The sequence below is a fragment of the Vipera berus genome, assembly GCF_964194415.1.
Source record: "Vipera berus genome assembly, chromosome: 3".
Taxonomy (NCBI): Eukaryota; Metazoa; Chordata; class Lepidosauria; order Squamata; family Viperidae; genus Vipera; species Vipera berus.
This window is the reverse complement of record NC_138204.1, coordinates 48,462,394-48,489,377: the sequence shown is the minus strand read 5'-3', so window position 1 is coordinate 48,489,377 and position 26,984 is coordinate 48,462,394. Positions and strand designations below refer to the sequence as shown.

The following is a 26,984-nucleotide window of genomic DNA, read 5'->3' as shown; positions in this document are numbered from 1 at the left end:
ACTGTGAGTTCTAGTCCCACTGTAATAATCAAAATCAGTTGGACCAGTCAATTTCTCTCAGCCCAACTGACCTTACAGATTACTGTGGGAAAAATAGGAGGAAGGAGTATTAGTGAGTTTGCTGCCTTGAGTTATTCATTTAAAAAGTAATAAAGAAGGGGTTGTTTTTTTTAAAAAAGACTTTTTTTGCTTTTCTGCCTGCAGAACAATCCCTGCAGGGGGTGCCCCTTCCCATTTTGATGCCTCTTTGCTAAAAGTCCTGATGATTCATTGGAAAGGAATTCAGTCCCAATCAAAAGTGAATGAACTTATCTTGATATAGGCACAATCTGTAATGATGTAGTCTATTTTGCTCTTCAGAAAACTACTAGTCAAATGCTTTCAAAGATAAAATGATAGACAAATTTAATGTTTGGGGGTTTGAGTATGTCATGTGTTAATACTACCAGTTCTTGATTCTCTGAGGCCCTCTTCAGACTGAAGCTGCCGCGGGTCTCTCTGCCCTCTTAAGCACTCTTAGCTGCTCTGCTCATAAGAGTATACATAATCCTTGAGAAGAGGATAGGAAGAAAAGAATTGTGACAGAGAAGAGCTATATTATTGGAGGGTGTGTGATTTTGTTTTTGTCAAACGATTATTGTCTATTACAGTGTTGCTTATAAAATAAGTATTAATAACCTGTTTCTGATGGTGCTAATAAAATAAACCTTGCTAATTTAGACTTGTGAATACTTTGGCAGTGGCTATTACTACAGAGGGTCAGATTTCAGGGATGAAGCTTAAATGAAGAAGCTGGGCCATTGGAAGCAGCAGCAAAGGCTACTCGTGCATCAGGGATGAATTAATTATAGCCCCAAAGGGATGGAATAGCAGTGTTAACAATCACTGTTAACTAACTATATAGGTTTAGTGTATGCATCACAGTACCAACAAGAAAATGGACTACAATGGAAAAGTAAATACCTGCGATTATCTTTGTAGCAGTATTTTTGTGCTTACATATACATTATATTGGCCCTATGACAATATGGACATTTTGATTAAAAAGCCAGTTATAAAATGGCTACAAGACAAAAAATACATATATAGTCTATAGATTATACTCAAAGATTGTCTGAATGATTTATAATATTTTGCATGCTATCCACCCCTTCAATGGCTCAAGACAATTTACAGAACTCAAATATTCAGTGCCAGTGGCAAGTGCAGTTTGCTTTCTGTATGCTTTCACCTGACAGCAACACTCCAATGTGTATGTTGTAACAACTTTAAAGCAATTAAATAACAGTGGTAGATAAAAATGGGAAAAATTGTTTGGAACCTTTAATTAAAACTTCATTATCCCTGCATCATTAATATCTAGAACAACTATATACTTGATTTCTTCCATGTGCCATTCAAGGTGGCACAATTTATGAGAGTGACCTAGTGCATCAAATCAATTAATATTGAAAGTTCCTTTTTATTTTGAAACCTCCAAATCTCATGTATTCTCATTTCCAGAATATGTGCGGCCCAGGCAGTGCTGAGTTTCTGCACGAAAAGGAGATTTCTTGCCTTTAAAAGCCTCCTGGGAGACTGCTTGTATGCACAAGCTTTTGCCATTGATAGGAGTTTAATCTATATATGTTTAAGGTAGATAGGTTCTGCTGACATATAAGATGTTTTGTCTCTTATAACAATTCAAATAACAGGTTTAATGGAAAGGCACATTTGAGAGAGAGAGAGAGAGAGAGAGACAGAGAGAGAGAGTGTCAGCGTTTTCAGTGCTCTGCCAAGCAAGCTCGCTGTCTTCTCTTCCGCCACCCTCCCTTCGTTTCTGCTGCTCTGATAGATCAAAGGCTTTCAGTCTTGGTTATATGCTGGCAGAGGATAAGAGATCAGAACTGTGAGCTGTGCTAGCTGTAGCTAAAGCTGAGATCGGGCTGCTTATGCAAGACCTGAAGAAAAAACTAGAAGGCCCGTGCTCTGGGAATGAAAATGTGTTTTAATTTCTTTCTTTTGTTTTCCAGCAGCCATTAGGGAATAAGCAGCTGGCATTCCAACAACAGCTCCTGCAGATGCAGCAGCTGCAGCAGCAGCACCTGTTAAACCTCCAGCGACAAGGGTTGGTCAGTTTACAGCCGGGACAAGGCACCGTTCCTCTGCAGACCCTGCCACAAGGTAATGCACGCAAGCCTCCTTGTTCTTTAATTGCTGTAGGGAGAACCCACCCAGCCATTGCAGCAATTAGCTTTGTCGGTTGCTTTTGGGTTAATTTTAAAAGCTGCCTGTTGTCCATGGACTTGAGGCCTGATGCTTGTTACACTGCTATGTTTTGCTGTCAAACAGCCATTGATAAGGCATTATTAGATTGCAATGCAATGGGCATCTTATTCAGGAACAGTTCAAGGACTAGCTGAAGATGTGCTGCTGATAGTAATGGGAGAGAACTGGGCCTAATGCACCTTTCATGAAAAACAGTCACTGGCAAGTAGTAGCAGCTACTCCTGGCTGCTGCTGCTGCTACTTTTTTGATAGATTAAGAGAATGTGTATGTAATAATCTTGCTTTATTCCATAGACCTTATGCCTTCTCTATCAGAAACACTGTTTTTAAGGGAAGCAGCAGAATCTGGGCTGAAATCATGCTAAATATCAGAGTTCCAAGCAAAATAATATGTAATGGGGAGGGATGGACAAGATGGGAGTGAAAGCACTGTTTGGGTTTTCTGATAAATGACTATTGTTAGCAGCATGTACCTGAAAGCTATTTTCTTATGTCTTTCTCCAACCCTCGTACATGCATCACCTATCAATTTTGTCAAATTCATGATTAAGGAAATTTGAGATGGGAAGTCAATAAAAGTCCATGTAAACCATTGAAATTACAATGTGACATTCTGGATCCATCCTAATTACCGGAAGGAAAGAGGTGGCGACAGCATGTCGATATGGAATGAACAGTTAATTCCTAATTTATCCCCTAAAAGACAATATATCTACTAAGGACACAAGTTTCATCTATGAACCTGAAAGACATTTAGTTGCTGCTGGACAACAGATACCTGAACCAATGTTCAGTGGCCATGTTTCTTCTATTAAAGTTATAGGGCTAGCTACCAATAGATTTCATAAATAGATTGACTCAGTTTGGACAGCAACCTCTATAATCCAAAACCACCCAAATGAACTGCAACAAGTCTTAAGATGTTTAACAATCCTGATCCATTCTCCTGTGGCATGTTCATGTGAGGTTTGCAATCAGCTTTCTATTATGATTTCATTTAATGCAGTTTAGGCATTTCTCTGAATCCTAAATTGTTTGATAAATTGATGCAACAAGATAAATAACAGTTTGTGTATTTGATGAAATGACAAAAAAAGGAATCAATCTAACTTGAAAAAAAAATTCTGAATACTTCTTTTCATCCATATGAACAGATCAGAGAAGGAAGCATGCAACCTCCCCACCCAACTGCATTATCTCCTTTTCATCACTTTAAACTATGCTTCATTGTGACCCGAGACCTTATTTATTCTGTCAAGGTATAACCTTATAGCGTAAAGAGGTTTTCTCAGATATCTATAAAGCTAGTATCCCTGTAAATATTCCCAATTTATCCTAGTAGGTGAGAAACAAAATGCCTTTAATTAGGTATATCAGGTGTGTATATATGGGTTTTGAAGTTAATCAAAAACATTCAGATTAAAAAGTGGGGAAAAATCAGTTTTAATACATAAACTTGATCCTAATTAGAAGTGAGAAAATTATAAATATAATCCAAAATAATCGATGGTGTACAATAAGTATTAAGCTTTTGGAAATTATCTCTCAAAAAGTGAATGAAGCTGTATATCAAAAATATTGAAGTGTGACATAACATATACTTTAAATCAGTTAGATAAATAGCATGAACATCTATGATTACTTCTTTCTCGGTTAATTTAGAGTAAAAAACAGGCGTATTGATTGAAATAACAGAGGAAATGTTTAACGCTGTGGAGTTTCTCCCAATTTAAAATTTTCCTAAAGCTTTGCTCTGTTTTACAAAAGAAATCATAGAGCCGCTTGTGTATTTTCTTCCATAAGGGCAAATGCAAAGTAAATGGTGGTGGATCAGAGGAATGGTCCACCTCAAATCCCTCAGTAGAAAAGAGCTACTTTTACTTCCTGAAAAAATATAATAATATATTATCATAATTCTTCCATTGTCATGTCAGAAAATGATATTTCAACCTCAAGGATTCTAAAATTTTAGTACATGTTATGCTTGGTATTTTATTTTATGCAAGGCCTTAGGCATGATCCTAAGTGCAATGCTCACAGGTACACTTATTTCCTTAGATGATAGCTATTTAAAAAATAAAAATGGCCACAAACATGAAAGCCCAATTTTATAAGATCTGTATTAATCCCGTGAGAGTTTCACATTTTCCTTTTTTTCCTTTTTTGTTATTCTTGGCACTCGTGAATCACATTTTATATATGTATATATTAATTAAACAATTTGTCTGAAATGTAAAGTTCATTCTGAATATTAGATTGTATTTTCCTCTGGCATAATTTACATAAAATTGGTAGGTTAGGTGGAATTCATATTTCTTGATTTTAAATCACTTAATATTTAAGTGATTTATAGTTTGGATTTGTTTTTCTTCATGATGATTTGTCTTACGTGTTGAGATTCTTGTGGTATTTCTTAAAGCAAATGATAGAGGACTGAAATATATGCAATATTGGTCTGAAATATGTTTAACTATTGTAAAAGGGTCAGATGCTGCAATTTAATAACAATGTGGGGAGTTTATATGTAAGGAGTCCTTGGTGCTCTCTGAGGTTTGTTTTTTTTTTCTTGCAAATGTTTCATTACCCAAACTAGGGAACATCATCGGTGCTAGTATGGTGATGTTACCTAGTTTGAGTAATGAAACATTAGACCAAGCTCAGGCAGCACCAAGGACCCCTCATGTCAACCCTGAGCTACAAACATTCTCCTTTATTAAGAGAATAATATCTATGTATAAGAGCCTGATATAAATGAATTCCTTTTTTGTCACTTAATTAAATTGGGGAGCCAGACCTTCACAGTTGTAGAGTTGTTCTGAAATTCTTATAAATAAATCTCTCTCTGTGTCCTCTCTTCCCCCTACAACACCTATGAAGCTGTGTGTCCCTCAGACCTTCAGCAGCTGTGGAAAGAGGTTACTGCTACTCAACCTGTAGAAGAAAGTATCAAGCAAGAGGGACTTGACCTCAGCACCAACACCTCGAATTCTACCTCGTTTTCGGCTGCCAAGGTCTCTCCTCCAATTTCCCATCACCCTCTCCCCAATGGACAGAACGCCATGCTCGCACAAAGGAGGGACAGGTGAAGCTAATGGACCTTTATGTGAAAAGAATATAGATTTTATTAATAAGCAGATTTAATCTCTCTATAGCAGGGGTCCCCAACCAGGATGGAACTGGTCCCTGGTGCCCAAAAGGTTGGGGACCTCTGCTCTATAGAACACGTCTATGTGTTAAAGTCTGCGTGTATAATAGGACAAACCCTAAAATCTATTTTTTTTACCTCCTGCATTCAAATCTTAGGCACTAATGCTATTTGCCTTTCAACGTGGTATAGAATCAGCAAATGGGTTTAGAATCAAATTCTGATTTTAACAGTTTAGGGTAATAACCTATGGCTACAGAGTAGGGCCTCTTGAAGTCAGCTTTGAGATTTTGATTCTATCCCATCAGTTGCCAAACAGGCCCTATATCAGTATCTAGAAAGTAGTAATTGTCTTCAAAAAAAATAATCTGAAGGCGCTTGGATAAATACAGTATGTATGTAGTTACAGAGGCTCATTTTATTTTATTTTTATTTTGAATTAAAATATTTGTTTATTCAGTAAAATAAACAAATTATATATATATAGGTTCCCAAATATAAGTGTGTAGCCTCAGGACAGAGAGAAGTTAAATTAATTCATGATAGTGCTATGATTTGAATTTTCTGAACAAAATGGTATATAATCAGAAGGCTTTTTTTTCTTTTGTTCCAACAAATCAGATTTGTAGAAATAAATATAATGCATAGAATGATAGTAGATGGGACAAAAGAAACACGCTGTCAAGATACAAAGCAAAAACAGTCCAAAAGGAAACAAAAGAAGCCGAAAACTGACAAAACAAGTTGTGATTATTTTGCTTATCTGCAAAGCTTATTCTGTCTTGTTCGGCAAACCATGGTGTAAAAAGTTGTTACTGTGCAATGTATGAACATAGTCATGGTCAAATAAAGAAAGTTCCCCTTAAGGTCACTGAATTCAAAATGTAAAATTAATTAGCTACAGCACTGTGGAGGTAATTCTTTCCTTAATAGCTCAAATATGGGCTGAATTTTTCAGTTTACAAGTAATCCTCATTCAGTGACTACAACTGAATCTGGCAGCTCTGTCATTAAGCAAAGTGGTTGCTAGGTAGGCCGTTAAGTCACTGTTAATTACTAATTGATAATTAGTAAAAAAGGGAATTAATGCTTGTGTTTACATTCAGTGGAGAGGAAGGGATTACAAGAGAGTAAGCAGGCACACAGTGGGGAATATACCTGCTGGGGTTGGGAGTTGCAAGAATGCTCAGAGCTGCTTGTGCCACTGCATTTCTGTTGATGTGTATTCTCCATTGTTTACTCTCTTCCTGTCCAATCTCTCCACTCTGCAAGGGGGAAACAAAAACAAAAATCAGGACAGGCAGTGGCGTAGCGTGGGGGGTGCAGGGGGGCCCGGGCGCACCGGGCGCAACATCTGGGGGGGGCGCACGCTCGCACTCGCAGCTCTCTGCCCCTGCCTGGCTCACTCACTCTCTCTCACTGCAGTGCTGGCTGTGCAAATCCGATCTGAGCCGCCGGGTCGCCGCCCACTGTGGAGGGGGGGTGCCAGGCGTGCGGTGCGGTGCGGAGAGAGAGAGAGAGGGACTATGGGGGAGGGACAGTGCAGGGGCCAGGGCGCAAATTACTTGCCTTGCTGACAACCCACGCTACGCCACTGAGGACAGGGCAGGCACAGGACAATGCATACTGACTGTAATGGTGATCATGTGACTGAGGAACATTGTGAAGGTCATAAATGTGGGCATTGATCATAAAGTTATTTTTTTCAATACCATTGCAACTTTGAATGGTTGCTAAATGAGGCAGTTAAGTGAGGTCTCCTTTATTATACAAGATTGCCCATCCTCCCCACTAATCAACTTGTTTGCTAACGTCAGGGAAATGGTCAGAAGTGAAACTGTTACTGGTGGAGAATTTCCCACACTCCCAGATTTTCTGCACTCTAGCAGACAGCTAGGAATGTAAGGGCTTGAAATTGTTTTTTGGGATAGACTCATGGCAACGAGAGGAAGGCTGGTGGTCAGTAAAGTTGTCAACATCACATAGATTCAAAGTACATTGTGATGATGTTCTACATCAGTGCCTCCAGTCTAGGACACTAGAGCCATCTGGTAGTCCATTTAAGGTGAATTTGCAAAAGAATGACTATTTCTGTCTTTGGAATCTTTGTGTGTATACATATGGATGTGCCAAACAGATTGCCATTTTTTGTTTTTGTTTTGCTGGAAAAAATGTAATTCTTTTGCACTGAAATCTGCACCATGGTTATATTCCATATCAGGATATATAATTGCAATTTTATTGTTAAAACCATTGCTTTAAATTTTTTGGGATAATTTGTACGGCCAAACTGATGATAGTTTTTGAATGTATGTAATCTGCATGCAGTAAAAAATGAGCTGGATGACATTTTCTCCAGAAGGGTCACATTTGCCATCCCATCTATAGGATAAATCTTAAGATGAACCAAGATGAGCAAGTTCTTCTGCTAGCATTCATCTGAGGATTTATGTCTGAGCTACTAAACAATAACTTGTCTGCACTCCTGTTTTGATCATGCAGATAAATGACTGCAGATCACAGCTGCTCAACATATAAGGAATGCACCTTCTGCCAATTTGGAAAGCGTATCAAATTCCTCTAAATTTCTCAAGTAGATGTTTCTTTTGTTGACCAGTACAAATGCATTATATAATATATGCTTAGTCCAAAAATCAGAGATATGAAAGGCTGGGGGAAATATCCCCTTTCCAACTTTATGGTTCCTCGTTGGCAGAACAGAGATGCCTTTAATGCTCAGCAGTAATGTTTATTTTCTTTTTCTTTGTCCCCACTTGCAGCTCTTCTCACGAGGAGACTCCTGGCTCACATCCCCTGTATGGACACGGGGAGTGCAAATGGCCTGGATGTGAAACCCTCTGTGAGGACCTGGGACAGTTTATCAAGTAAGTGACCCGCTCCAGCTGCTATGCTCATTAGCCAAACTTATACTTTGTTTTCATTCATCTGTAGCCCAGTATAGAGCTAAATGTATTAACAAGAAGCACAAGTAATTATTGCTCTTGGATCGTGAGGATGGTTTCCTCTATGCTGTACTTGGTTAACTTTGGCATATCAAAAGATCAAGGATCCCTTGGTGCTCTCTGAGCTTGCTTGTTTTCTTGCAGGCGTTTCATTACCCAAACTAGATAACATCATCAGTGCTAGTAAGGAATGCGGTTTGCTGTCAGTTTATATTCTAGAATATAATAGAATATTCTACATATTCTTATATTTTATTCTGCAATATAAACTGACAGCAAACAGCACTCCTTACTAGCACTGTTGAGGTTACCTAGTTTGGGTAAATGAAACGTCTGCAAGAAAAACAAGTAAGGTTAGAGAGCACCAAGGACCCCTCATTTCAACCCTGAGCTACAAATATTCTCCTTTATTGATAACAGAAGATAGTTTTTCTACCTTTAAAGCAGGGGTGTCAAACTGCCGGCCCATGGGCCAGATGCGTCATACCAAAACCGCACCCACCCCATTGCCAGCAATAGAAAAAGGCGCAATACGTCGCGACACCTTACATGACGTTGCAAGTTTGACACCCCGGCTTTAAAGAAATAGTTGTCTAGCAAGGTTTGACAATCGACCCCTTTTAGGAACTGAAAGCAGAGCTATCTGCCACTGTTATATGTAGAAACACTGACCACAGTATGTGTTTCCAAAATTCCATGAAATGGAAGTAAGTCACTCTGACCCTCACTTGTGAAGTATAGTTAAAAAGGTAAAGGTAAAGGTTCCCCCGCACATGCGTGCTAGTCGTTTCCGACTCTAGGGGCCGGTGCTCATCTCCGTTTCATAGCCGAAGAGCCAGCGTTTGTCCGAGGACGTCTCCGTGGTCATGTGGCCGGCATGACTAGACGCCAAAGGCGCACGGAACGCTGTTACCTTCCCACCGGAGTGGTCCCTATTTTTCTACTTGCATTTTTACGTGCTTTCGAACTGCTAGGTGGGCAGAAGCTGGGACGAGTAACAGGCGCTCACTCTGTTACGCGGCACTCGGGATTTGACCCGCCAAACTGCCGACCTTCTGATCGACAAGCTCAGCGTCCTAACCCACTGAGCCACCGCGTCCCTGAAGTATAGTTAGGTTCCCATTATATACTCAATATTTTATTTTTATTTTTATTTATTTTAATTCCATTTATATCCCGCCCTTCTCCGAAGACTCAGGGCGGCTTACAAGCTTAGCAGTAATAGAGAGAATGTCGAAAGCTGTGAGGCACCATGGCTGTACACACTAAGAAGTAGAAAAGGGGTGTAGACAGGAGGAAAAGAAAATGAGGGGATCTACAGAAATGAGACCAGCAAAGTTTATAACTTGTCCATGTTAGGCAAAGAAAGGCAGGAAGGTGGGGGTGGAGGAGAGAACTAGAGAGAAACAGATGGCAGCACGGCAGCCTGCTGACACCGCTTGTGGGCTCTGTCACTGACTGATTAACTCTGCTGTCTAAGAGCCCTCTGCTAGCGTCAGGGTCAAACAAATTGTTTTCACGCTTCGTCAGAGGTTTACTTAATTAGTTCATTTGCAATTAGATCTCTTTGTAGCCAAGATTTTTAGCAAAGACATCAGATGAAACTGACGGGTTTTCTTTTCCTTGCCTCTTTGGGATTTTCCCCTCCCCTTCTTTGCTTTGTGACTACACATGCTCCCCCTCCCTCATGCACATATACCTCTGCTTGTTTTCACACACACCCCTTCCCACTCTACTGCCTTTTTGAACAGAGTGTTGGGGAAGGGGGTGGAGATGATGTTAAGAAGGCAGGAGATATTGGGAAGCACAGCCTGTGTGCCTAATCAGACAGTGTGTAATGTTATTCTGCAAACTGAGCATTTCAACAAATCTTCCTTTTACTAATGGAATAGTTTATATAGTCAACAAGTCTCAACTGTAACAGACTTGGATACTCCTTCCAAACCCCTTCCAACCTTTTGCATTTTGAAATGAGAAGGGCGAATGGAGAATTGTTTTCATATATATGTGTATTTTTTTTTCTCTGCCCCTTCAAAGTCTTCCCAAGATTAGAGAATGCTTCCCTTCATCTCAATCCTCACAAAAAGGATGTCTTGACATTGCTGCGATTGTCTAATACTGTGCAGAACATCGTTTCAATTACTAAACCAAAAATCTTGCAATGAGATATAGTTTATTTCATTAGCTGACATTACGCTAACTTTTATTTAGAGCTTAATTTCCACTTCAAAGCTTGCATTTCTAAGTTCAGATTTGTTCTGGCTTTATTTAGTATAGCAATAAGTGTGATGCTCCAGTCATTGCCCTGAACTTCACAGCAAATTTCTTCAGCCAGAGAAGTTTGTTTAGGAGTCTGCAGCAGAGAGATTGAAGAAAAGTCCCTATTTTTTAATCCATCTCAACAAGATGAAAAGATTAAAAAAAATAGAGAGTGATGAATTGTTATTCTGTTTAATTGGTTTGTAAACATGACATTGTGATTCTGTGATTCAGGATCTCCACCTATTCCTTTGATTGTCTTATCCCTTCAAACTATAAAAACCTGGGATTGAATGTGTTGTGTATATATAATATGCCATTAGAGAATTAGCTTTGAAAGAGGAAGTTCTGGAGATAAATCCCTGCTCAGTTTATTGGACTACTGAATCAAGGTTACTGATAGACTAGCTAAGAGTTATTTCCCCGTAGGACATCTTTCACAGTTATTGTCATGATAAAATAGAAAAATGTAATGTTGTTATGAGCGAATCAGAAGAAAAACAGAATGAAAATCTGATAAATAGGAAAATGTAACTGTATAACATAGACTGGATTGCAGCTCTCAAACATAAAACATTAAAAGAAAATGCATAAATGAGTTCTGTTAATTAGGCACTGCTCATGTCAAATCCTTAGAGGAAAATTGATATTTTCTATTTTTAGACACCTCAATACAGAACATGCACTTGATGACCGGAGTACGGCTCAGTGTCGAGTTCAAATGCAAGTGGTACAGCAGCTGGAAATACAGGTCAGTATAAATATATTCAATAAGATATATTTAATTCCGTAAAACATCCTAGAAGCTGTAGCCTTGAGTATCCGCTTACCTGATTTAAAGTTTACTTAAAAGCTATTTCCCAGATAGTTTTTACTCCTTTATTTGCCCATTGTAATTTTTGAATTGCACTCTGCCATCTTGATTATAGTGAATGGAAAATGGAAAGTACAAATTGGATTCAGCGGGCATAGTTGCCACAGTCACCATGGAACATGTGTCATTGTTACAAGAATGGCAGTTGCTATACCTCTTTTGAATATCACCTGGTTCATACCTCATTTTTCCACTCCACAATGCCTGTACCTCATCATGTGTTAGAGAACTACTCATGTGGAGAGAAAAACTCCCTTAGTGAAGACCAGCTTGAGTAGGGGTAGGCAACCTTGGCTCTTTTATGACTCATGGACTTCAACTCCCAGAATTCCTGAGCCAGCCAGGCTAGCTCAGGAATTCTGGGAGTTGAAGTCCATGAGTCATAAAAGAGCCAAGGTTGCCTACCCCTCAGCTTGAGGTTTCATGATTAGCTCTGCTGTAGCAGGTTTTCTCATTAGTGACATGTTTGTCAAATCAAGCTAGGCTACTGTGGCTTTGAAAATTTACTATGAAAGGAAGCAGAAACATAGTGGACGACTTGCTTGATATGTTGTATTTCTAACATAGAAAAATCACAATTTACAGAGCAGAGGAAACTGATTTAATAGGCTGATTATTTGCACACCTCACATGCAGGAAGATTCTGAGTTGTGTGAACCAACCACAAATAAATCCAGCAGTGCTAGCTGAATGTGCTTATACGGCATTGAACTGATTTTCCCCAATCTTCCCTCACCTGAGTTTTGTTTTATGGTTCCAGAGCTGAACAGATTTTATGATGTGTCATATGAGTTTATAGATTCTTAATATGGGTAATGGGTTTGTCCAAACTAGATAGCTATGTTCAGAAAGCAGCACAGCAAAATTTTGTTTCTTTTTGACTTGGGAATATCTAGTAATGTAAAATTATGCAGATTTTCACATTCTCCCAAAAGTGGTTGCCAATGAAGGGGAAAGAATTTAAAAAAACAAAAACAGGCAACACAATATCTTTATGTCACACATTTCATCTTTTGAATGTTACCACTGCACAAGTAAGGATAAGTGGTACCCTGCTACTGATCTGTACAGCAGTCATGTAACAACTATAACATTTATTTGAGGGCCATAAATTATAAACAGCGACAGAAGGCTGTAACATTAACAGATTGAAAGTTAGCTTCTCAAAGGGTGATGAAAGAAAGTGTCCATGTGGAGGTAACTATAAATGACTTAAATGTATGGGATGTGGTGAAACAGCATGTAATCTATGATATGTAACAGGGAATGCCCTTTGTTTTTAAACTTCTTCTGCAGGCTCTGCCAATACTGATGCTTGCTTGATGAATTCCAGAGAGATGGAGCAGGAGTTTCTTTTTATCCATGTTGTTGCATGAATTATATATGAGCGAGATGGGAATGGAGCATTTCATGGGGCATGACTCTGCAGCAACAGAATTAGTGACAGAGGAAAGAGACTGCCAGGGAGATAGCCAGTTATAACCTAGTGGAGGCCGTCTCTGTTGAAAGTTAAATTAAATCAGTGGGTGCAAATGGGGTTGACTAGAAGAATGCATCATTTACGCCAAGTAAAACAGACTAAAAAAGGGCACTTAAAGAGCAGAGTTAAGTTTTTTGTAGCCTTCAGTCAACTATGTGAATTTGTCCTATTCTCAAACAGACTTTCAAGCAATTACTGATCCTTATGTGGGAGACAATCCTTTAAGAAAGCAGAAAGTTGTATGTGTGAAAAGAAGAACATGCCATTGCTCCCTATTATAAAGTTTTCACTGCAGAGATCCTACAGTGCATCACAGGAATGGATCTGCCAGCTATAATGAAAGGCACAATACTGTCAGGTCATTCTTGTGTCAGAACCTCTCCAGCCTTCAGCAAACTCAGCACTGCATTTAATTCATGCCTTTCTAGCCCTCATTTTTTCTTCTGAGAAGGGATTCTGGACCTCATAAGGAGATAAATGTCCCTTTTTGCATAAACTCTGCAGTCTGCCTCAGGACCCATCAGGTCTGGGTGGGACTAAAGAAAAGTTTGAACATTTAGAAAATGAAGATGACAATAAGATACTGCAAGTTCCACTGTTTTTACAGCACCCAGTCTCCAGTGCCATAGCACATATTTCACTCTTCCCCACACCCTGAGAAAGAAAGTCTCTCACACAACATAAACCACGCAGCTAAAATATTGCACAGCTGGAGAGGTAAGGTAGGCAGGTGAATGGATACGTTGAGAAAGACAAGAGAAAAGTGAACAGATATCTGAGAGGAAAGGATATTAGAAGGATGGTTGATCTAATCTAGCAGCATTCCTTATGGGACAGGATGCTAATACCAGACACATGTAGAGAAAATAACATCTATTGGATGTGAAGAAGAAAAACTGAGTGAAAAGGTGTTTGTGGATTCTGAATTCTGCATATGGACATAGTTTTACTTGCTTATAATAGCCTGCCTCTGTACAACCAAAACTAATTTCCTTACAGTAGATGCATCAGGGCTGAAAACATTTCCATGCATCCTGAATCTGACATCCACTTGTAAAAGACAATAATTTAGTGGCCTGGAAATGTACTGCTCTTGCCAGAGTCATAATATTAAGGAATAAGAAAAGCTAGTTTTTCCCTTTCAGGTATGCTCTAAAAGACAGCAAGACATGAGTTAAAGGAAAAGCTTTGTAATGTCACATTACAGCATGTAAGAAGAATTAGTCAAGATGAGAGGAGAGCATGCATACTCTGAAGCTGAACAGGCCAAGCTAAAGTAGCTGGTTTTGGCTCCTGCTGATGGAAAGGGAGCCATTCTAGGGAGTGATTATCAAATGAACTTTTATCTTGGCCCTTTTTCTAAATAAATGGATCATTGTAAGGGATGTTTCCTCCAAACAAATAACTTCCTGTTTGGTTCTCTCCACAGCTAGCTAAAGAAAGTGAACGTCTCCAGGCAATGATGGCCCATCTGCATATGAGACCTTCAGAGCCAAAACCCTTCAGTCAGCCCGTAAGTCTGGTCATTTCTGACACATATGCCCCAACTTATCTTTATAATAGGAATTATTCTAAAAGATGATGTCATCATCTTAGGGGATAGATTCAGAGCTGAAAACCAGTGTTGACTGTGACATTATTATTAAGTTCAAAGTGGAAGTATTGTTTCCACAGAGCACATTATGACCTACCCAAGTTTGAGATGACAGCATGAAGATAATGTGGAAGACAAAAAGATTTTTGTTCCTACTGAATAAGATGTTACTGTTTTCTCAAGCAATTTGTTTGAATGCTTGGAGATTACTCGCTTCAGATGAAATCATGGAGGTCAGATGAGAGTATAATAACTAACAGACCAACTAGTGACAGTACTCCAGTTTTATCATAGTGATGCTCTTGTTCTAATGGTTGCCTCCAAATCCTCTGAAAGTTTCAGGCTTCGTGGTTTCCTAGAAGGTTGATCCAAAGGTTAGATAAGCTCTTCCAGGCAATGACGTGCCTCCATGTGACTTCATAAAGTGCTGTAATGCTGCTGGCATACTGTATAAATAAAAATAAAAATAAAGGTCCTTTGCTAAGTCTACTTTAGGAGTGCTAATCTGTTCTGTCTATATACAGACAGCATAGCTTAGAAGTTGCATCTAATTAGCCCAAATCACTGATATTACACCATTAATAAAAAAGAAAATGTCATTCTTGAACTGAGAAAAACAAATAATAGAAAGAATACACTGCTGCTTAAGTGAGGGACTACCAGCAAGAGCTGAAAAGCTCTGCTTTCTGAAAATGTGGAGACAGCAGACACAATCCTGATGTCATGACTGATACTAACAAGAGCTAGGAACTTACATGTAGGGTGTGCCAATGGCTCCTTCCTGATCTGTTGCCCATTTAAGCATTCCATATGGCTACTAAGAAAAAGCCAACTTATGACATGATGTCCTAGACCACTGCTAGAAGAATTTGTTAGGAACTCTGCTAGAAGAATTTGAATTTTTAACCTAAATATTTAATATTTTGCTTTTGCTGTCTTATTCTGCATTTTGCCCATATGGCATTTAGACCTTGTTACCCAGTCCATGAGAAGGAAGGCAGCTGTAATCATAACTTGAGGAAAGAGTAAAGAAATATATGCCTCAGAATAACTTATTAGAAGACGTTTATGTCCTATCTCTCTTGCCAAAAGCATCAAATAGTGTGGTTTATATCATGTAAACATTGCAAAAAATATTGTAAAAAATAGTATAAATCGATCACTCAAGGAGCTAGATCAAACAATCTTTGATTATAGGAGGAGAGATATTACCTCCCGTTGATAGAGCACGCAACCTGGGCGTCCTCCTGGATTCACGACTCAGTTTTGAAGATCATATTGGAGTCGTGGCTAGGGGGGCATTTGCCCAGATTCGCCTGGTACACCAGTTGCGCCCCTTTCTAGACCAAGATGCCCTACGTACAGTCACCCACACACTCGTTACCTCCCGTATAGACTACTGTAACGCTCTCTACATGGGGCTGCCCTTGAAGACCACCCGGAGGCTTCAACTGGTGCAGAGTGCAGCTGCATGGGTAGTGATGGGAGCACCCCGATACTCCCATATTACACCCGTCCTGCGTGAGCTGCATTGGCTACCGGTTGCCCTCCGGGTGAGATTTAAGGTTCTGGTTCTTAATTTTAAAGGCCTACATAGCTTAGGCCCAGGATACTTGCAGGACCATCTGCTGCCGGGAACGAATTCCCATCGCCCAGTACGCTCACACAGAGAAGGCCGCCTCAGGGTACCGTCAGCTAGACAATGTTAGCTTGCGACCCCCAGGGAGAGGGCCTTCTCTGTGGGAGCGCCAGCCCTGTGGAACCAGCTCCCCCCTGAGCTTCGGATGGCCCAAGATCTCCAGTCCTTTCGCCGCGGCCTCAAAACACTCCTTTTCCACCTGGCTGACCTAGACTGACAGGGATTTTAATTATATTTACAATTCTAACTCTGTTCTTTAATTTATTTTAATTTATTTCAAATTTTATTTTTAATTTACTGTACAGAGACCTTTAAGTTTTGTTGTTGTTAGCCGCCCTGAGTCCCTCGGGAGATAGGGCGGGATATAAATCCCATTAATAAATAAATAAAATAAATAAAATGTAACAATATCTGCCATACACAAAGAAAACTTAGAGTAAAATTGTCTTTAGCATGTAATGAAAACTAGCAATGAAGGATGCAGCCCCCGCCAGGGTAAAACATTTTTTAGTCTGAGTGCAGCCATTGAGAAGACTTGTTTTTCCCTTTCAAACATGTTATTGTGATAAACAGGAAGTAGAATCGCCTCCCCCTTCTGTTTTTAGCAAGCAAAATGCAGGAAGGAGAAACATGCTAAGTTATGTATCTCAGACACCAGTATTTTGAATTAGACCTGGAAGCTGTTTGATACCCAGTGCAGCTCTTGCAGGATTGATATAATGTGACTGTTTGTTTGTTTGTTGTAGGAAATTATCTGTTTTTAATTTCAAAACCACCATATAAATTCATGTTAAAAATTATGTATAGAAACTGCATAATAATCAAAATCATAAAATCACTGTATGCATAAGTGTTAATAATCAGGTATTAGTGTAAAGAAAAGTTTTGCAATCCTATTGGCAGCTCTTATATGCTGCAGTCTGGACCAAGGTCAACTTCTGTAGGCTTTTCAGAGATATTCCATATAAATTGCATTCTACATGTCCAAGAAGAATATGAATGAAGCATGTGCAACTATGTCAAGACTTGATCCCCAGAAAAATGATCAAACTAGTTTCAAGTGGCCAAGACCCTTCTCACTATATCTGCTAATGAATGTGTAGCCATAGCTATACATGAATGTCACAGATTTGTGAACATTTTAGAGTCACAGATTTATCTGTCTCTAGAGGTGGGTAACATAATTCCTCCTTCAAGATTGTTAGCACAAGCCTCTTTTTCAAAAAAGCGTTGCCATCTTTCAGATCCAGTTCCTATTCTCACCTTGTTTGCTCAAATAAGTTAGAAGACCAGTAATCCAACCTGCAGCAACTGATATCATGCTTGAAAGATCCCAGTGCACTTCCTTGGATTCTGTACGTTCACTAATGTGCCCTCCAGCCATTTTTCCTGTCGATATTCCCACCTATAAGAAACAAGAGCTGTATCTGCTTTTTTTGGTACTCTTTAAAGCAACTTTCCTAAGTTGTGACATTTCTAATATTAAAATAAAATCCAGATCCTTGTCCAGTTGGATGGTTGGTCCAGTACTGCAGTGTGGGTTTCAATGTTGATATGAAAATTTAAATCAGGTTACAATAGTAAGGAATTTGGGTATACTGTCCTCAATATTTAATAGTACATCACACCATTTTTCTTCTCTGCAGAGAGCAATTTAAACTTTTGCAAGCCTGATTCTTTAACCTTAGCATTAGTTGTGATACAGATTTAATAATGCTGAACTTTGAAGTGATAGAGTTGGGTAATCATCACTGAAAATTATTCCTCTTAAAATCTGTCTATACCAAAACAAATACTAGGGATTTGTTATTGTTTTTAAATTGGGAGTATATTGTTTTAGGTGGTAATATTTTTTTCCTATATCAACCAACATGCTTTGTTATAACTAAAGTTGGTAAAGAGTTTCAAGAATCAATTTATCATGTCTTGGTCCAATATACTTTGAAATATAGTGGTTCTAATATCTTGAAATCTGTCTCAACCAATTGTCAATGAATGAGGCCTCATTGGCATATATTTACTCTCACTGGTGTAATCTCTATTGATAAATTATGATCACCACCTGCTTTCTCTTAACAAATATTGTTTACCCACTTCTGGACTAGTTCTAACCATGGTCTTCTTTTAATCCTCCTTGAGTAGCTGAATCTGGTTTCCAGCGCTACAATGTCCAAAAGCACTTCTGATACTTTTCCTGATGGATTACCTCATCCCCCCACCTCTGCGACTGCACCCATTACTCCATTGCGACAGGGTCCTTCTGTTATCAGCTCCTCCACTTTACACAATGTAGGGCCTATTCGCAGGAGAAACTCAGAGAAGTTCTGCACACCAATTTCCTCAGGTGAGATAGTTGGCAAGAAGTTTCAGTTACCTCAGATATTGTGCTGAAATTGATCATTTGGAATGTCTTTTGCTGTTCTTTATAACTTACTTTCTTCTGTCTAGAACTTGCACAGAATCATGAGTTTTATAAAAATGCAGATGTCCGCCCTCCCTTCACATATGCCTCACTTATCCGGCAGGTAAAAACCTCTTTATTTTGTAAGAATGAACATAAATACATTGATATCTGAAAAAAAGCAGCAATCCTTGTTAGGAAGTGCTCACACTTGTTAATTGTACTCAATTGTTAATTGTGGCAAGTGTTTCTAATGGGCCAGTAACGTACTCTTAAGATTTTGCCTTCTGTCCTAACTCTGGGGAATGCAGTTTGGCTAAGCTGCACATTTGACTACTGATTTACATTTTGAGAGCAAAATTATCTGTCATTTTAAGCCTTTGTTTGTGCCTTTCACTAAGCATTCTAGTACTGCTGGTAAATGAATCGTATACATATTCTTTTTTTCTTTTGTCTATTTTGTGTGAAGAGACCTAGAGACAAAGACATAAGGGCTGTATCTCTAGTTTTTATTGCTCTTTAATTATTTATAATTATAGTTGTATCCTGCTCGGATCAGACAGCTCTTGGCAGTTCTGACCTTAGTGCTTCTTAATGCACTGCTTTATATAGTCAGGTTAATAGCTCCCTGAATAAGGGTAGAGAAGGAACTTTTTTAAAAAAAAATGACAGTGATGTGCTCAATTCTTATTAGTAAAAATCTGCCCTTCAGTGTCTCCTTAACATTAGTCTTTTAAAGCCTATGCAAAAAGTCTGAATTAGATCATTTCCTGGGAACCTATTCTTATTTTCAGATAACCACTTTGGGATATCTATGATTTGATCAGCTTTTCCAAGATATGCTTTGAAGGTTTAAACAAATATTCTCACTTACCAGCTCCCCCAAATATTTTTCCCCTTGGTGCAGGTAGTGACATGTGTAGAAATATTAGGTTAGATCAGATGACATCCCAACCTCACTGAGTTAAAGGCTGATACAAATTTACTGTCTCCATCATATTCACAATCCTGCAAATTTTGATTGTGTTCCATTTTTTAACTATACCACCACCCAAAACTGATTGTGCCAAGTGCCTGAAGCATTTTCTCATCTGACTTAGTAAACTTGAAAGCCATCATGTTATCTTTTCTCAGTTGACTTTGCTAAATTCTGAGACACATAATAAAAATGAAATGAAGAAAGAAGGAACCATTTTAGGGAGGTTTTCTTCTTTTGCTACATAATTAGAAACAAAGGCATAAGAATCATGAGCAGTTTTTGAAGAATGCTTGAGTACATATTGACAGTCTGTCTTTGTCTGTATAGTGCAATTCTCAGTTTGGAGACATGATTACTGTACCTGCCTTGCTTAATCTGCTCCATTTTTGTACTTTGGGAATAATAATTAGCAATTTTGTACTTATTATTTGACAGATCTTGTTCTCAGAACTTAAACCTAAAGTGCTGTATGTAGAACAGAATAGTGTTACATTTGCATAAGGGAATCTTCTGCTAAATGGAACTATCTAAAACTTGTATTCCCTCAGCACTTCTACTTCTGATCTACATAGATTAGATTTACTTTTTTATGTGAGATAGATGACCTTATTAGACCTACTGGCTTATGTGAGAGGTAGCCATATAAACTGAAATTAAAATTAAAAGTAATTTTTAATTTAACTAACAATTAAATTTAAAAAATAAATACTTATTTTTTTTAAAAAAAATAAGAAATACTTTAGAATCATTAAGCCTACAAAATGGTATTCTACATTCAGACAAAATAAATGGATAGGTTGGTTGGTCTGGTTACTTTTTTAAATAAAATATTGAAAGAACTAATTTCACTGTATTTGGAAAATTTGTATATCAGACCCTGGAATTAATAATAATCTAATTATTAGCAAATATTGAATTTCTCTGAACATACAAATAAAATAAAAAGATGTTGGAGTATGTTCTTTACATTTTCTTTTGCTACTCAGCTGCATGGTGATACATTATTGTGTCCATAATACCTTCCTTTAATGGCTTCTACTGCTTTGACTTGGAATAAATAACGCTAAGTATTGATGTTACAGTATGTCATTCCTAGATACTTCTACATTTTTGAATGTCAACTGATTGGTTCACAAATATGTACATTACACTCAACACTTTGTCATATAGCTTGTTGAGTCATAAAATCAATTCACTAAAAACCTGCGGTTTCTGGGTAACATCATTCCATGGGAAAACTTGATAATCTATATGGCTACTTTGCTCACACTAATTCTCACTTCATTTTCTAATCATTAAGTGAAGAAAAATAAATATGTATGCACTTGTCCTAAGTTCAGCATTTTTAATAAGTGGTTGAAAATTTTGTAACCATACCGTAATGTCAGTCCCTTTTGATATTTTAATAGTAGTTCACCCAGGAATGATGATGAGAAATGCTGAGAATGACTTTTTTCATATCTAAATGTAGGCTATCCTTGAGACGCCTGACAGGCAGCTAACATTGAATGAAATCTATAATTGGTTCACACGGATGTTTGCCTACTTCAGGAGAAATACAGCTACATGGAAGGTAAAATTTAACCTAGGATTTAAATATAGCTTTGGGATATATAATATTCTTCACAACGATATCACTTTTTAAAGAAACATGGAACTCTATTAACAGAATGATTAATAAATATGGAGAAATGAATGAAGTCAGAAAAAATTAAGAAATACTAATGGTATAAATGTAGTGGGTAGTATGTAGTGTGTGATGAAAAATTATGTTTGTGGAAAGAAATGAAAAATGGCTATAGCTAAGTGTGTTTCTGCCTACTTGTATTGATTGTATTTTATGATATTAAGAGCTAAACATGTTATGTAATACACAGGAGTCAAACTCAATGAGAATATATTTATTTTGGAAATGTATGTGGTCAAAACCAGAAGAAACAATAAGTAGGAATTAATAAGAAATGGATGGATAGAAGTACAAAACTAAATGACCAGTATGTAAAAAAGATGTTGATTTGGTTTGATCACATGTAATGAATGAATGAGAAGTACATTGCAATATAAATAATGAAGGAAAAGTGAAAAGATTTAGAAGTTGCTGGATGACATTGATGAATTCCTCAATTTTAACTTGTAAAGGAGAGGTTACAAGTTACAAGTGAAGAACTATATAGGGACATTAAGGAGACAGGTAAAGGTATCTGTGATAATAACTCAAATAAGCAGGGGATCGTGGTCCAAGATGAAAAACTTGTTTTCGACAGGGAGAAGTGCGAATCTGGTATTACACACCAGTCATGCAACAACAGAAAGGCATCCAAAAAGAGAAGCCACCTTCTGGTTGGTGGTTCAATTATAAGGGATATAAATTTAGGAAAGGACACAGAGGTTTTGAAAGAGGTCAGGTGTCTTCCAGGTGGCTACTGCCAGTAGGGACAAGAAGCGTATTTCTAAAATAATCAAGAATGCCAGCAAGGACTGTGAGTTAATTGATAGAGAACATCACTGTCCCCGGCAATCTAAGAAAATAGGGGAAGTCAGGCACCACACAAGTTATGTAGCAAGTAAACACAGGGTCAGTCATAAAGGACTCAAATGTCTATACACCAATGCACAGAGTATGAACAGTAAGCAGGGTAAACTAGAAATTCAGGTAAATGAGGGCGGATATGATATTGTTGCCATTATAGAAACATGGTGGGATGAAACCCACAAATGAAACCCACAGCTAGAGGGATTTAAACTATTTAAAAGAAACAGACTAAACAAAAGAGGAGGTGGAGTTGCTCTCTATATAAGAAATAACTTTATCTCTACAGAAATAGAGCACAACAATGACGAAAACTATAAACTTGAATGCATTTGGGTCAATATAAAAGGGGGAAAAATGACATTGTCATAGGTGTATGCTATAGGCCGCCCAACCAAGCAGAGGAAATAGATGAACATTTTGTTAGTCAGCTAACTAAGGTATGTAAGAAGCACATCACAATAGTAATGGGGGACTTTAATTACCCTGATATCAACCGGGAGACAAACTCTGCACCAAGTGGAAGATCAAACAGATTCCTGACAAACCTAGCAGACAACTTTCCCAAAAAGTAGAGAAGGGAACTAGGGGATTAGCCATATTGGATTTAATTCTCACAAACAGATGAAATGATAGAAAGCGTCGAAGCCACAGGAACCTTGGGGGGAAGCGATCATGCAATATTGGAATTCAACTTTCTGGAAGCACAAGCAATAGAACACAGCCAAACTAGAGTCTTGGACTTTAAAAGAGCTAATTTCAATAAACTTAGAGAGACCTTGGGAAGAATTCCATGGATGATAATCCTAAAGGGGAAAACAACTCAAGAAGCTTGGGAAATTTTGAAAAGTGAGATAATAAAGGCCCAGTCTAGTACAATATCAACAAAGAAGAAAAATAACAGCTCTCAAAAGAAACCAGCATGGCTGCATAAAGAACTCTGTGATAAATTGAAAGATAAAAAGGACAAGTATAAAAATTGGAAAGAGAGGCACATAACTAAGTCAGAATATCAGCAAATAGCCCGTGCCTGCAAAGATGAAGTGAGGAAAGCTAAGGCTCAAAATGAGCTAAGGCTTGCAACCAAAGTCAAAAATAACAAAAAAAGTTTCTTTCAACATATAAAAAACAAGAAAAAAGTTAAGGAAATGATTGGTCCATTAGGGGGGGAAAGTGGCAAGAAGGTGACAAGCAACAGGGAGAAAGCAGAACTACTTAACTCGTTTTTTGCATCTGTCTTTACACAAAGGGAAAAAACAGTCCAACCTACCAAAACCAGTGCCATAAAAAACAGAATGGAAATGCAAGTTAAGATAGGCAAGAAAATGGTAAGTGAGCACCTGTCCAGCCTAGACAAGTTCAAATCACCAGGACCAGATGGATTACACCCCAAAGTTCTCAAGGAACTGGCAGACGTGATCTCAGAACCACTGAACTATATTTTTCAAAGATCTTGGAGCACTGGGGAACTACCAGAGGACTAGAAGAGAGCTGATGTAGTTCCCATCTTCAAAAAAGGGGAAAAAATAGATCCAGGAAACTACAGACCTATCAGCCTGACATCAATACCTTTTTTCACCGCCCTGAGTCCTTCGGGAGAAGGGCGGTATACAAATAAAATTAATATAATATAATAATATAATACCTAGGAAGATTCTGGAAAAGATAATCAAACAACAAATCAGCGAACACCTTGATGCAAACAAACTCATCACTAAAAGTCAACATGGGTTTGTCTAAAACAGATCATGCCAGACAAATCTTATTACATTCTTTGACCAAGTGACAAAATTAGTGGACCAGAGGAATGCTGTAAATTTACTTGGACTTCAGTAAGGCATTTGATAAAGTAGATCACAACCTACTACTTGATAAGATAGAAAAATGTGGGTTAGATAGCATCACCACCAGATGGATTCGTAGCTGGCTGACAGGCTGTACTCAGCATGTGGTCCTCAATGGAACTGCAACTACATGGAAGGAAGTGTGTAGTGGGGTGCCCCAGGGCTCTCTTCTGGGCCCAGTGCTCTTCAACATCTTCATCAACGATTTGGATGAGGGGATAGATGGAGAACTCATCAAATTTGCAGACGACACCAAGCTGGCAGGAATAGCCAATACTCCAGAAGATAGGCTTAAAATACAGGAGGATCTGGACAGACTCGAACACTGGGCGCTATCTAACAAAATGAAATTCAATGGTGAAAAAACTAAGGTTCTACATTTAGGCAGGAAAAATCAAATGCACAGGTATAGTATAGGTGGTACCTTGCTCAATAGTAGTAACTGTGAGAGGGATCTGGGAGTCCTAGTAGACAATCACTTCAATATGAGCCAGCAGTGTGCTGCAGCTGCCAAAAAAGCCAACACAGTGCTAGGCTACATTAACAGAGGGATAGAATCAAGATCACGTGAAGTACTAATACCACTTTACAATGCCTTGGTAAGGCCACACTTGGAATACTGCATCCACTTTTGGTCACCACGATGTAAAAAAGATGTTGAGACTCTAGAAAGGGTACAGAGAAGAGCAACAAAGATGATTGGGGGACTGGAGGCTAAAACATATAGGGAACGGTTGCTGGAATTGGGTATGTGTAGTTTAACGAAGAGAAGGGTGAGGGGTGACATGATAGCAGTGTTCCAATATCTCAGGGGCTGCCACAAAGAAGAAGGAGTCAAGCTATTCTCCAAAGCACCTGAAAGCAGGACAAAAAGCAACGGTTGGAAACTTATCAAGGATAGAAGCAACCTAGAACTAAGGAGAAACTTCCTGACAGTTAGAACAATTAACCAGTGGAACAACCTGCCTGCAGAAGTTGTGATTGCTCCAACACTGGAAGTTTTGAAGAGGAGACTGGACAGCCATTTGCCTGAAATGGTATAGGGTTTCCTGCCTGAGCAGGGGGTTGGACTAGATGACTTCCAAGGTCCCTTCCAACTACTACTACTACTACTACTACTACTACTACTACTTATTATTATTATTATTATTATTATTATTATTATTATTATTATTATTATTATTATTATTATTATTATTATTATTATTATTATTATTATGGTCTGCAGAGAGAGTATGGAGAAGCATAGTGAGCAGTCCAGAGTTCCTTTGGATAGTGAGATCGGCGGCATATAAATTTAATAAATAAATAGCGATGATATTAGTGTAAATTAAATTAAATTGAATATCTTCATTTTCCCACTGTAATTTCTTTACCTTATATTTCTGACACCATTTATGTGCTCTGATGTTGCTAACCACAGAATAGAATTGTGTGTTGGTTGTATGTATGTGTCTGTGCATGCGTGTACATGTTCTAAATGTAGAAGACATACAGGTTTGAATTCAAAATTATTCTTAGAAAAGCAGTATGTGTTTATGGCTTAACTGGGTTGTATTTTATTTGTATTCTGAATGTGGACATGATATTAAGAATTTTACAGAGGTTATATACAATTGCATGTCAATACATTCACTCTGTGATTCAGTAGCAGCATGGTTGAGTTTCCTTATGTCGATCCATGTTCCACAAAATCTGCATTGAAGATCTTAATATGTGAAAGTAAAGAGGGAGATAATAAGAATATATTGTGCTATATAATGTACTTGAGGATTTGAGGTAACTTGACATGACCCAGTGAAATAAGTAAAATGATATTTGAGTGACTTGTGAATCCTTGTGTTTCCTTTTTTTGCTTCCACTATAATGTGTAGAAGACAAAATTCTTATCGCTCCTTCAATGAAATGTATGGGTATTCCATATCTTCCACGAGTAAGGTGATCTCTTCTTTAGCCATTACCCAAAGTGGAGAAAATAGATATCTTGAGTCATTTTGTATCCATTATTATGTTGCTTCCAGTTATGATGAAGTGGTTCTGAGTCTGTCGGGACTGATGAATTCCACCTTCTTGAGCACAAGATATTCCTCTGCCCCTATGGCTTTCTTTTTGAGCTGTGGGCTATAGTTTCTCTTGATGATAATGTATAGTTCCTCAGTACAATAAACAGATAATTTAACATAAAATGTGTCAAAATGCATGGATGATTAAACAAGATTAGAGAATTAGTTTCCATCCCTCAGAACAAAGTATTTTAGCTTCTGAGGTGGGGATAAGGATGTGTGGGTTGGTGACAACAGCATGTGACCAGTCTGTTCCATTATAAGCCTGCAGAAATAGGTCTGCAGCTGCATGCATGTGGCTTCAGTACAAAAAAAGCAGAAGGGAAGTTCAAGATGCTGAAATAGAAAATAAGGTTAATGATAACCTGGGGGTTGGTATCTCACTGCATGTGGCAAATAGATGTTTCAGTCAACCCTAGCTATCATTTAGGTTAGTTTCCCAGATTACAAGAAGTACTTGAAGGTTTTGAAATAGTGAAAAAGGTTAAATATTTAGGAGTATATATTGCAGCTTCAAATGTAAAATTGTATAAAAATAATTATGAAACACTATGGTTGAAGGTACAAAGGGACTTAAATAATTGGAAAAAATTACAATTATCATTATTGGGAAGAATTGCAGTTGTTAAAATGAATGTTCTACCAAAGTTTCTCTTTTTGTTTCAAATGATACCTATATTGAAAAAGGATGCCAACCTTGATAAATGGCAGAAGGGTATTAATAAATTTATTTGGGCAGGGAAAAAACCAAGAGTTAAATTTAAGATTTTACAAGATGCCAGGGAAAGAGGGGGACTCAAGGCGCCGAATTTGAAATTGTATTATGATGCGGTTGCCTTGACGTGGGTTAGTGATTGGCTTAATTTAACTAATAAGAGAATACTTCATCTTGAGGGATGGGATTTGGTATATGGATGGCATGCATATTTGCTTTACGATAAGAAG

At 38.1% G+C, this 26,984-nt stretch overlaps 1 protein-coding gene across 3 annotated transcripts in view; it reads left to right on the top strand.

The window, feature by feature from the left end:
* FOXP4 (forkhead box P4) overlaps positions 1 to 26,984 on the top strand; it is a 192,854-nt gene that overhangs the window by 126,362 nt on the left and 39,508 nt on the right. For all 3 annotated transcript variants that reach the window (XM_081323168.1, XM_081323169.1, XM_081323170.1), the window contains 8 exons: positions 2,013 to 2,163; positions 5,146 to 5,350; positions 8,194 to 8,298; positions 11,299 to 11,386; positions 14,419 to 14,502; positions 18,365 to 18,566; positions 18,671 to 18,747; positions 21,074 to 21,175. In XM_081323168.1, coding sequence (XP_081179294.1) covers positions 2,013 to 2,163; positions 5,146 to 5,350; positions 8,194 to 8,298; positions 11,299 to 11,386; positions 14,419 to 14,502; positions 18,365 to 18,566; positions 18,671 to 18,747; positions 21,074 to 21,175 — 1,014 coding nt within the window. The remainder of the gene's footprint in view (positions 1 to 2,012; positions 2,164 to 5,145; positions 5,351 to 8,193; positions 8,299 to 11,298; positions 11,387 to 14,418; positions 14,503 to 18,364; positions 18,567 to 18,670; positions 18,748 to 21,073; positions 21,176 to 26,984) is intronic.